The 11,390-nt window shown below is 31.1% G+C and overlaps 1 protein-coding gene across 1 annotated transcript; it reads left to right on the forward strand.

Moving 5' to 3' along the window:
* Positions 1-1,009: 1,009 nt before the first annotated feature.
* On the forward strand, positions 1,010-1,554 carry LOC133287747 (ras-related protein Rab7-like). Its single transcript, XM_061485417.1, has 3 exons — positions 1,010-1,029; positions 1,160-1,259; positions 1,399-1,554. Exons 1-3 carry the CDS (start codon positions 1,022-1,024, stop codon positions 1,552-1,554), a joined length of 264 nt encoding a protein of 87 aa, XP_061341401.1. The 5' UTR covers positions 1,010-1,021.
* Positions 1,555-11,390: the final 9,836 nt, after the last annotated feature.

The following is an 11,390-nucleotide window of genomic DNA, read 5'->3' on the forward strand; positions in this document are numbered from 1 at the left end:
ATCATATAGCTTTGCAAATTCAAGCTTTTGGTTCACCTTTCTAATCCCCAGTTCATGTGGTTTTGCAGCAGCCAATTTCCCTGCGCAACATTTTCAAGTCATATCAAACACAGCAGTAGAGAGTGTTTTCTTAGATTGTAAATTAGGGTGACAAGATTCGTTCGATTTTAATAAGCATGAGTATTGTACATCAAAGTTGCCGTTTTGAGTTGAACACCCCAAAGATGATATTAAAAAAGAAATTGCAAAAAAAAAAATTTGAACTTTTAGATTTGACATTTTCTAATTTAAGAATAACAAGACTGGTTGGAATGTCAAAAGAGTGTTTGAATGAGCATATTCTGTCTTGTATTAGGATTTTTTACATTGTTTATTAGGTTTCTTCTTAAAGATATCTAACATGTTAACTTTCCTCGCTGCATCCTTAGTTCTCAATTCAATATATGGAGCATATCAAAAGGGCCAGCAAAATATATAAGTAGAAGTCATCCCTGAGATCGCATACAAAAGTCGGTTTTTAATTTTCACATTATATATTTTTTATAAGTTAAATTGTAGTTATGTTTTTTTTATATATTTCTTGTTTTCTTCAACCAGATCTTTTAGATGCCTTATGCCTTATCATTTATATATAAGTGATAATTTCAGGTGCACCATCCTTTCACATCTATATTATTCATCTCTCTGTATCTAGCGCCCCACTCCTCTTCCTTCTATAGGTATTCACTCACTAACTTGCTTCTTTCTGTTTTATATTATCTATTAACTTTGAATTTTCCAATTGCTTATTCTATTATAATATTTACAGCGCAAATATAAGAATAAAATGAAACCTACTTAGGATATGAGTGATGGCTCCTAACTCTTTGTCGTATTGTTCTTTGGTATATGACATTTAGTTTTCTTTCTATCATTTTTACATTCCAAATTTTCCTTCCTGTTTTATTCTTCTTCCCCCGCTTCTATGTCATTTCAATTTCTTTTTCTTCATCTTATTTTCAAGGTCGGGAAGACGTCTTTGATGAACCAGTATCCATTTGGCATTCGCATTTTTAGCAAAAAATGAAAAAAAAAATGAAATTTTGTTATTTTTACATAAGGCATGCAACTAGGAAGTCCTTTTTTGTATATTATTGTGGAACATTAACTTTCAGTGCAGATATGTTTATAAAAAATTCAGCTCGCAATATAAAGCCACGATTGGTGCTGATTTTGTTTCAAAGGAGATACAAGTTGATGGCAAACTTGTAACTTTGCAGGTGAGCATTTAAAATTTCCTTTTTTTTTCTTTTTTATATATTTTATTTTACTTTCTTTTTGAGTAATCTCTAAAGTTATCAATTGTAGTATTTTTTTTTGGGGTAAAACAATGAATACAACTATACAATCTTGTGGCAGATTTGGGATACGGCAGGGCTGGAAAGGTTCCATGGTCTTGGTGCTGCATTTTATAGAGGAGCAGATTGCTGTGATCTGGTATATGATGTAAATATACACAAGACATTGGATACACTAAACAACATATATGCATTGGAAATTGAGTTGCTTTCATGACTCATGAATTTGACAAATTTAAATTTGACAAAATGGAGACAGAATTTATATGACGCATGAATAATAAGGTATTTATACATTTTTAGTATCCACAAAATTCTAATTGCAAAGTCCCACATAATTCTTATTTTTATTCATAAAAGAAATATAAAGTGTGAAGGACAATTAATGTAAATGAAAATGCAATGTATCTAGTTTTGTCATACTATTTTTTACTGTTAAGAGTTGGAAATAAATGAAAATGAAAGGAAGGTGAGGATGAAGGATCAGTAAGGAGAGAGGTTTTTTTTTAATAATGTTCTCCATTAGCCACAGTTAGAAACGTAGCAAATTAAATATATATCCGTGGCTGACAAGATGTTACCACGATCACTGAAGTTGTTGCTAACAGGAAAAATAGCCGTAGCTGAAATAATGCAACGCCCAACCTAGCCACAACAGTGGACAATTCGTTTAGCCACGGTTTAAATCATGTTTTGCCACGGTTTTTGCAGTGGCTAAAGAGCGTTTTTATTGTAGTGTAAGTAGCTAGCACCCATATATATGTCAACTAAATCTTTCTGAGTTATTTTTTTTTTCTTCACGTCCCATTTGGAATTTGGATTACACAATGGTAGAGGGGATGTTATTTCATCCTTGGCATCCTCTAAATTATATCCGTCTATCTTAATGAAATTTGAACTTAAGAATTATAGGTTCAAATTGTTACTGTGTTCAGTTATTGAATTGTACTGGTAGTTGGAGAGAACAAGTTTACACCGGTTATTTTAAACTTGAAAGTTAGTATATCGAATTGAGAAACATTTTCCCTGGCAAACTTTTTCTGTTGATTAAATGGTCTGTAAGCTAGCTGTCTGGCATATTCTCATATATAGACTTAGGGGTGTTCAAAATGTCAAAAAGAACTAAACCAATCCATAACCAAACTGCTCCACAATTTAAAAATCGGTTTCATATGAAATTGCATTTTATTTTATAAACTGGTTATTTACCAAACCATAAAAATAATCGGTTATCCATGGTTATCCATAACCAAACTGCTTTACAATTAAAGAACAAATAAGTATTATCTTTTACCATGCATATCATATTAGTCAATTGACTCAAAAACAATAAACTAGCAAAAAAAGTTAAGCAGCTCAAGAAGAAAACATGTATTTTTAAAAAATTACACATAAATCGAAAGGTCGCATCCTAATAAAAGCACTTCTTATGTAACGTAACAACTTTTTTCCCAAAAAAAAAAAAACCACATACAGGCCTCCTGGCAAACTCATAACTTGACAAGGCGAAGACTTTAAAATGACAAAGATGAAGTTAAAAAATCATAACGAAAACGGCAACAAAATTAATCAATTGACTTAACGTCTCTGAGAGAGCGACATTAAAAGGACAACTCACAATGGATTTATTTATCTGTTCTTTAATTATAAAGTAGTTTGGTTATGGATAACCAATTATTTTTATGGTTTGGTAAATAACCAGTTTATAAAAATAAAATACAGTTTCATGTGATACCGATTTTTAAAAATAACCAATTTTTAAAATATGGAACAACTTGGTTATGGATTGTTTTAGTTCTTTTGGACATTTTGAACACCCCTACCCATACCTTCCTCCATTAGTTCAAATGAAACTTTTAGTAACATAAATCTTGAGAGATTGAAGAGCAATTTTTTTTATAATTTTAAAATAATTCAACTATTTTTCTACCAATCACTGTCAAAACAACGTGAAATAATTTCTGTAAGAATCATTTCGTCCTAAGAGTTTCAAAACAATGAAGATTCTTGCAAGAAATAGTTGGTCAACTACTTATAACCGGGAGAAACAAACGACTGCTTATAAAAATAGCACAATCCATCAAAAACTGATTTTGAATTTGTTAAAAAATTGATTTTGAACTTGATAACCGGTTTATGGTTCATAACGATTTTGATTTAAAACCGGTTGTGAATTAAAATCGGTTTTAAATCAAAACCGGTTATAAACCATAAACTGATTTTGGAACCGGTTTCAAACCGGTTTAGAAAATTAAAAATTGATTTTAAAAGAAGAAAACCAGTTCGGTTTGAAAACCAAACCTTTTAAAATCGGTTCGGTTCGATTTTTGTTAAAACCGATTATGAACCGCTCCATGCACACGTCTTTTTGACCTTTTTGTCCCTCATTAATTATTTAATAACCATTTTTCCTTTTATTCAGAACTATCTACCAATCTATCCCTCTTTAATCGATTAAGCCAAAAATTTAATCGATTAAATGGTCAAAATAGACAAAAAAATCGTTGACTTGAAGATTTAATCGATTAAATCTCTCTATTTAATCGACTAAATCTCCCATAAATGGTCAAAAGAAGAAGATTTAATCGATTAAATAAGGAGATTCAATCGACTAAATCTTCATTTGACCATTTAATTGATTAAATATTCCATTTAATCGATTAAAGAGGGACAAATTGGTAAATAATTTGCGATAAGGGACAAAATAGTTATTAAATAATTAATGAGGTACAAAAGGGTGAAAAAGTCCCATGCACACCCTATATATAGTGGCCTATCCTAATTGAAACCATGTGAATCAGCTTATGTAGAGTATTATACTATTCCAATTGGAATCACGTACGTCGTTGATTCAATTCTCTTACTAGATTAATTACCACTTCACGTCATTGAGCTAATCATATATGAGTGTCACAGTGTGGGGTTTTGTCAACTTTCTAAATAATGTTACATAAATATATTACAATTTACAAGAATATTTTCTTAATTTAGAAACTATGACTTCCAAGTGAAAAATGTTAACACCGGCATGCAATATAAAAAATGCTTATGTTGAGATGCAATCTGAGTTGATAAAGTGGGTGGGTTGAATTGGTTTTTTATATAGTATTCGAGCTGAAGTGATCAAGTGGTTACGAATTTAACCTTCACTGTCCCTACTTTGTGGTGAGATTAAGTAAACACAAGGTATAGACCAAAAAGTGGACTTGTGTAATATTCACACTTTAAATTCACACTTTAAGCCTAAAGAGCTCTTGCATGAAGGAGTATATTTGAGAGATATAAAATTATTAATGTAATCTCACCTAATATCTTAAAGTTTTAACTAGGTTGAATTAATTCTTTACGCATGTCCAAATTTGAAAAAATGACACATTATTTTACGTCATGTCATAATTAAGTTGTCCAAGATAAGAGTTGAAATTTTTGTAATTTTAACACGACCCGTTGTGGGACATAGATCAACTCGTGTATTTTTGTAATTTTTGTTTTTAATTTTTCTAAAAAAAATATTTTTTTATTTTTTTTCGTTAATCCATTAACCCTGACTCATAGCAGGTCGTATTCAGGTTTAAATTTTTAACCCATAAACAAATACATATTGTGTTGGGGTTTAAAAATTTTACCCATGCTTACAAAAAAAAAAAAAAAAAAAAAAAAATTTACCCACAGATCAGACCCGCGTTACCATCCCTTAACAGTCATGTATGTTGATATATTTTTTTCTTCACGTACCATTTGGAATTAGGGTTACACGATGGTAGAGGGGCTGTTGATCATCACCAACTTAAGATACATTAGATAATAATTCATAGCTTTTGGATTCATTTTCTCCCCTTATTTTTTAAGCACTAAACTTGTAAGTAGCACCCATGTCAACCAAATCTTTCTGAGTTATATATTTTTTTCTTCACGTCCCATTTGGAATTTGGATTACACAATAAATGGTAGAGGGGATATTATTTCATCATTGCCCTCCTCTAAATTATATCCGTCTGTCTTAATGAACTTTGAACTTCAGAATTGTAGGTTCAAATTGTTACCGTGTTCAGTTATTGAATTGTACTAGTAGTTGGAGAGAACAACTTTACAAGCTAGAAAGTTAGTATATCGAATTGAGAAACATATATATTCCCTGGCAAACTTTTTCTGTTGATGAAATGGTTTGCAAGCTAGCTGTCTGGCATATTCTCATTGTGACCTACCCTAGCTAAAACCATGTGAATCAGCTTATATAGAGTATTATTATACTTTTACAATTGGAATCACGTACGTCATTGATTCAATTCCCTTACTAGATTAATTACCACATCACGTCATTGATCTAATCGTAATGCAAATGAAATATGTACCGTATGAACAAAAGGCTCTCGTAAACAAGAAAGAAAGAAAGAAAGAAAAGGCTGACTGAATTAAATAACTATTGATTAATAAAGCTAATTAGTTAATGGCTGTACTTGAAAAATATATAAATGCTGTACAAAAAAATAAATTAATATAGAAATCCAGCCTTGCCATGCAAAGCTCTTACATATATGATATTGTTTTTAGGTTTTGCACTTTGCGTTGAAGTTTTTGCCTATTTTCGTAGTATAGAATATGCTATTTCGAAAACTGACTGATATATATGTTCCGTAAGATCGATAAGTTAAAATAGATGAAATGGTTGAAGACCGTGTATCCTGTCTCTACATCATTTTTACCTACTCACATTTTCATTCTTCCCAATATTTCGCTAAAACTCCCCGAAATTCGCTGTTATTTCTCACTAGAAAAAAAAAAATATCTTGGTTACTCTAGATGAAATAGAGGACGGTATAATATAAGGTTCCAACTATTTTTCCTTTCATAAAAAATCCTTTTATAAATTGATGCGTTTACGGTTGATCTATTGCACATGGCTCAACCAATGATTCAAGAAGCTCAGAGTCCCGATAAGTATGGCTCAATTGTTGAAAATAGCAGTCATTTAAAATATAACAAACTACGATCAAATCTAAGTCCTAATAAAGTAGCAAATATGATTGTGATTTATTTGGCGTGAAAAGAAAAGCAACACATTTGACATGATTTGAGATCTAATATTTGAGACGTATTTTGAATGATTTAATTATAATTATTTATTTATTTTTGTAAGTTAGTTACATTTATATTTATATTAGAATTTTTTTTTATTCTTAAGATTTTAGATTTTTGAATTTTAGATCAATATGTAATTAGTTTATAAAAGAGTGTTTACGACCTTTATTCTAGGTTGAATTTTGTTATTTTGATAATTAGAAATTGAGAATAAAATATTTACTCTTTTATGAAAATCCAAACTTTTTATTTAATCAACTTTTCAATGCGCTTTCGGTATCATAAATTTTAAGAAACATATGCTATTTTTTTAATACAAGTCAAATAGCTTAATCATTACAAACTGCACTAATACATGCATGCATAACAGCATAAGAAGAACCTAAACCTAGAATGGATATGAATTGCTGCGAACACAGAATATGTCTAACACTAACAGTGAAATGAAATAGCATTATAAGGAGAACAACATATATATCGGGTGCACATGCAGTACTCTGCTGCATTTGCATATTACTAATTGATTAGTTGTTAACCGAATGGCCAACACCAGGGCTATGTCCTGGTGTTGTGGGTCGAAAAGCTTCAACATATCCCTCCAAACTTCTAGCACTTCTCTGAAACTTGCTTGTGGTAGCAACAACACTTTTTCTTGTGCCTGTTGCAGTGCTCATTGCCCTGACGGAGGCAGATTTTGGTGATAGAATGCTTTCTCTCAAACTCCTTCCTTCTGTGCAGAGTATTTCACATGACAGAAACAACAGAACAAAGAGCAAGCAAGTGCGAGTGAAATGTGCCATGGTCAAAGCTTCAAATGTGAGGATGAGAAAGTAACGAATAAAAGGCTAAAGAAGAAGAGCTTAATTGAGGTTTAAAAGGCGGCGGGGAAGGAAGAGCTTGGTGATTAGGGAGAAGGAATTGGAGGAGAAGATTGATATATGAGGCTAGGTATGATATTTAATATTTATATAGACCGGGAAAAGCAGAAGCATGTGCTCCAAACACTGAGGGAGGGGTGAGAAAAAAATAAAAATAAACAGAAGAAACGAAGCAGGAGCCAAGCATCAAGGAAGATTCCGTTACCATACATATTAGCAATTTTGGAAATTAAATGAAAAAAACAACACACATAAAAAAGTAAACCCCCTTGGCGGTTGTGTGAAACAAAAGGAGTTATGGGCCACAAGTTTTCTGCACATGCAACTTTATTACAACTTTAAATAATGGACGTTGCTAGGTAGAGATGAGAAATACCTCCAAGTTTAGATTTCCAATATACTTCATTTGCCTATTTTCTTTCTCTGCTGTCAAGGAGAAGTGGGAAGGGATTTTGTTATTATTAGAAGGTTAAGAATATGTAATGGAGAGTAGACAATTTCACAAAAAAGCATACGTCCAATTAACCATTAGTTGTGCTTACCCTATAGAATGGCCAGATATATGTGTAAAGAATAATAAATATGCACCATTCTTTAAGTTAGCGTTTACTCTAGGTGATTAATGGGGAGAGATCTTTTGACTCTAGAGTAAGACTTACAACTCTTACTCTCCATCTCAACCGTTGATTTCTGTCCATCTAACGGTTATTATTTATTTGAAAGAAATAAATAATTAATTGTTATAAAAAACCGTTAGATGAACGGAAATCAACGGTTGAGATGAGGAGTAAGAGTTGTAAGTCTTACTCTAGAGTCAAAAGATCTCTCCCCGTGATTAATTGCCTTGCGGTTGATAGATTTCAAGATCAGATAGAAACATGTATGATGTATCTGGAGACCAGTTCATCACCTACCACTAGATTTGAGATCTGTAGTAATTTTTGCTCTAGCTATTTTGCAAGTTAGCCCTATCTGGGTGAAATTTCAACGAGTTTGACGTATTTATGATGCATAAAACACTACAGATGAATCAGAAATAAATAAGGAAATAGATAAAAACACATTATATAGCTTCATAGTTAAAACAAAAAAAATGTCAGTTAGCAATTAATTTAGAAAATTGAAGCGAATATATCATTCCATATATGAGATGTCCAAAAAATAATAAAAAAATCAGGTCTTTGACATGGTATCACTTGACCACTTCAGTCTTATAAGAAATCAGCTTCGTTCATTCTATTAGTTGAGAGTTAATTTATACTTGATTAGAAAATTGAAAAGGAAACAATCATGATGTGATCAGATTATTGTTTATACTTTGAGTTTATCATCTATTATTTAACATGACCACAAAAAATTTCCTACACACACAACATTTTGTGGGATTCGCAGCAAAAAAAAAAAAAAAACTTCGACACGCAAAACGAATCTCTATAACATTACATTATCACTTTTCCTACAACGTAACCCTTATAAAACCTTTATATATCTCATTAATTTCCTCTCTGCCACTGTTGTTTTGTTCTAAGAATATGCGCAGTTAAATACAAGCGCGCGCAAAGGAAGCTTTGTCATGCAACTTGCATTGTGTCTTAACCGCAACTATGTTAAGACTGACAAATGACCAGTAATGCACATGGCGGGAGATATTTGACTCTTGGAGTTGTGATCTCCAGCAAATTGTCGTTCTTTCGATTCCTTTTGTTCCGTGACATAGCCTTTTTAAAAGCTAGACAGAGTTGTTAAGAGAGAGCCAATTATAAATTAAGCAATCAGAACAATATTTAAACCAATCAATAAGGAATCTAGCTTACGCCCTAGGGCCTGGGCTAACACATAGGGTCCAGTCTTTCGAATTTGCGGCAGGTCGAAATTACCGCAATAACCAAATCAACACATAGTTTCAATAAAAAGAATAATTTGATGCGCATAAACTATAGATTATATATAGAGTAGTTATTTCATTAATTAAACACATACACATCATTAGACCAAAATAATCCTAAAAATTGATTCAAAGAAACATACAGAGAGACTCGTCATCATCTTCTACACAAATTAATCCCTACCCATTTATTGGCTCGGGATAAATGCTTCAAAATAAAATTTCAATCTCAACACATTTACTTCAATTCCAGAGGGTGCAAAAAAAATGGTTCACTTATTTTGCTCTTAATCTGACCTTGACCTGACCCATAAATATCAATTTTTTTGAACTGGATTTAAATACTGACCAACTTTTTTTTGGATCAATTTTAAACCTGACTTGGCTTTAATAATGACCCACACCAATTATGTGAAAAAAAAATGAAAAAAAATCATAATTACATTAAAAGAAAAGTTTTAACGTAAAACAATTACGTCAAAAATTTTTACGGAAAATATTTCTATCAAAATTTTTCGCAAAAAAATTTGACGAAAAATATTTTAATCAAAATTTGAGACAAAAAACATTTATGTAAAATAATTTGACGGAAATTTTTTTTTTTGCTTTTTTTTTGTTGCATTTACCAAAAAAAAAATTTGTTAAATTTTTTTACGGAATCTAAATTTTGTCAAAATATTTCACAAAAAAACTTATTCATCAAAAATTTCGACGAAACATATTTCCATCGAAATTTTTTGAAGAAAAAAATTTTCATCAAAAATCTTATAGAATTCAAATTTCGGCAAAAGTTTTCGACAGAAACATTTTCGTTAAACTTTTTGACCAAAAAAAAAAAATTTCCGTCAAAATTTTTAGCGAAACACATTTTCATCGAAAATTTTCGACTAAATATTTTCGTCAAATTTTTTGATAAAAAATATTTTCATCAAAATTTTCAATGGAACACATTTCTGTCAAAAATTTTTGACAAAAAATATTTCGATAAAAAATTTCGACGGAAAAAATATTCTGTCAAAATTCTTTAGAGAATCTAAATTTCGTCGAAAGTTTCGAATGAAACTTTTCTTTCAAAACAATTTCGTCAGAACACATTCCCATCGAAGTTTTGAACGGAAAAAATTTCATCAAAATTTTTGACGGAATTCTTTTTTCGTTTAAAACATTTGATGGAGGGAATCATTTTCGTCAAAACTTTTGACGGAAACTAAATTTCGTCGAAAATTTATTTTTGTAAAAATTTTCTTTAGAGAAAAAATTTCGTCGTTTTTGTACAAAATGTATTACGACAAAAAAATAATTTTGTGACGAAATTTTGTCGTTTGCAACGTAGAAATTTCATGAGTTTAAAAAATAAATCAATACTATAAAAAAATCAAATTAAAAACATGTTTTGAAACCAAGTCAAAAACGGGTTAGGTCGAATTTGACCTACTTCAAAAATCAAGTCAGGTCAGATCCGACCTGATCTGAACTAGTTCAAAAAAATTCAAACCAAGTCAGACCTGACTTGAATCAAATTAAAACGGGTCGGGTCAAAATACATGACCCATAAAAATTAAGTTGGATCGAGTCGGCATAAAAACTTGACCCGACCTACCCCATGCACACCTCTAATTCCACCTAACGATTCATCAACGTACAAAACTTTTTATGTAAAAAAAATGAAAAAAAATATGTGTCATTTTAAAGGATATAAAGTTGTGTCATTTTAAGAGAGAGTAAAAGATAGATAAAGGAACAGAGAGAGTGTTGACAAAAAAAAAATAAAGATATGAGTCTCACATCTTTGTGAGAGTAAAATGACATAAATTGTGTCATTTAAAAAGATAAACACTCTTAAAAAAACATAAATTATAAACAAAAATTTGATTTTTCATGTCATTACTGCTGCGACCTCATCGATCTTGCGCTTTTTCATAACCTGAAGGGTTTTCGGATTCCGGTTTCAAAAAGAAAGTTGCGATTTCGGATTGTGGGTATTGGGATTTGGATTGGAAGGGAAAGATGAGTAAATCAGAAGAAGATGAATTTTCAAATAGAGGCGTTTAAGCACAGGGTTGTGATGGATCCTAAATACACCGGCAAGACATGGAAAATTCTGGAACATGCGATTCATGAGATTTATAACCACGGGAATTTTGATAGGAGACAGAGAGAGGAAATGAAAAAACAAAAATGTTATAAACAAAATTAATTACAAGGATTAAT

This window comes from Gastrolobium bilobum, unplaced genomic scaffold, assembly GCF_033153095.1.
Source record: "Gastrolobium bilobum isolate Gb01-03AN ecotype WA unplaced genomic scaffold, APGP_CSIRO_Gbil_v1 utg2810, whole genome shotgun sequence".
NCBI classification, from domain to species: domain Eukaryota; kingdom Viridiplantae; phylum Streptophyta; class Magnoliopsida; order Fabales; family Fabaceae; genus Gastrolobium; species Gastrolobium bilobum.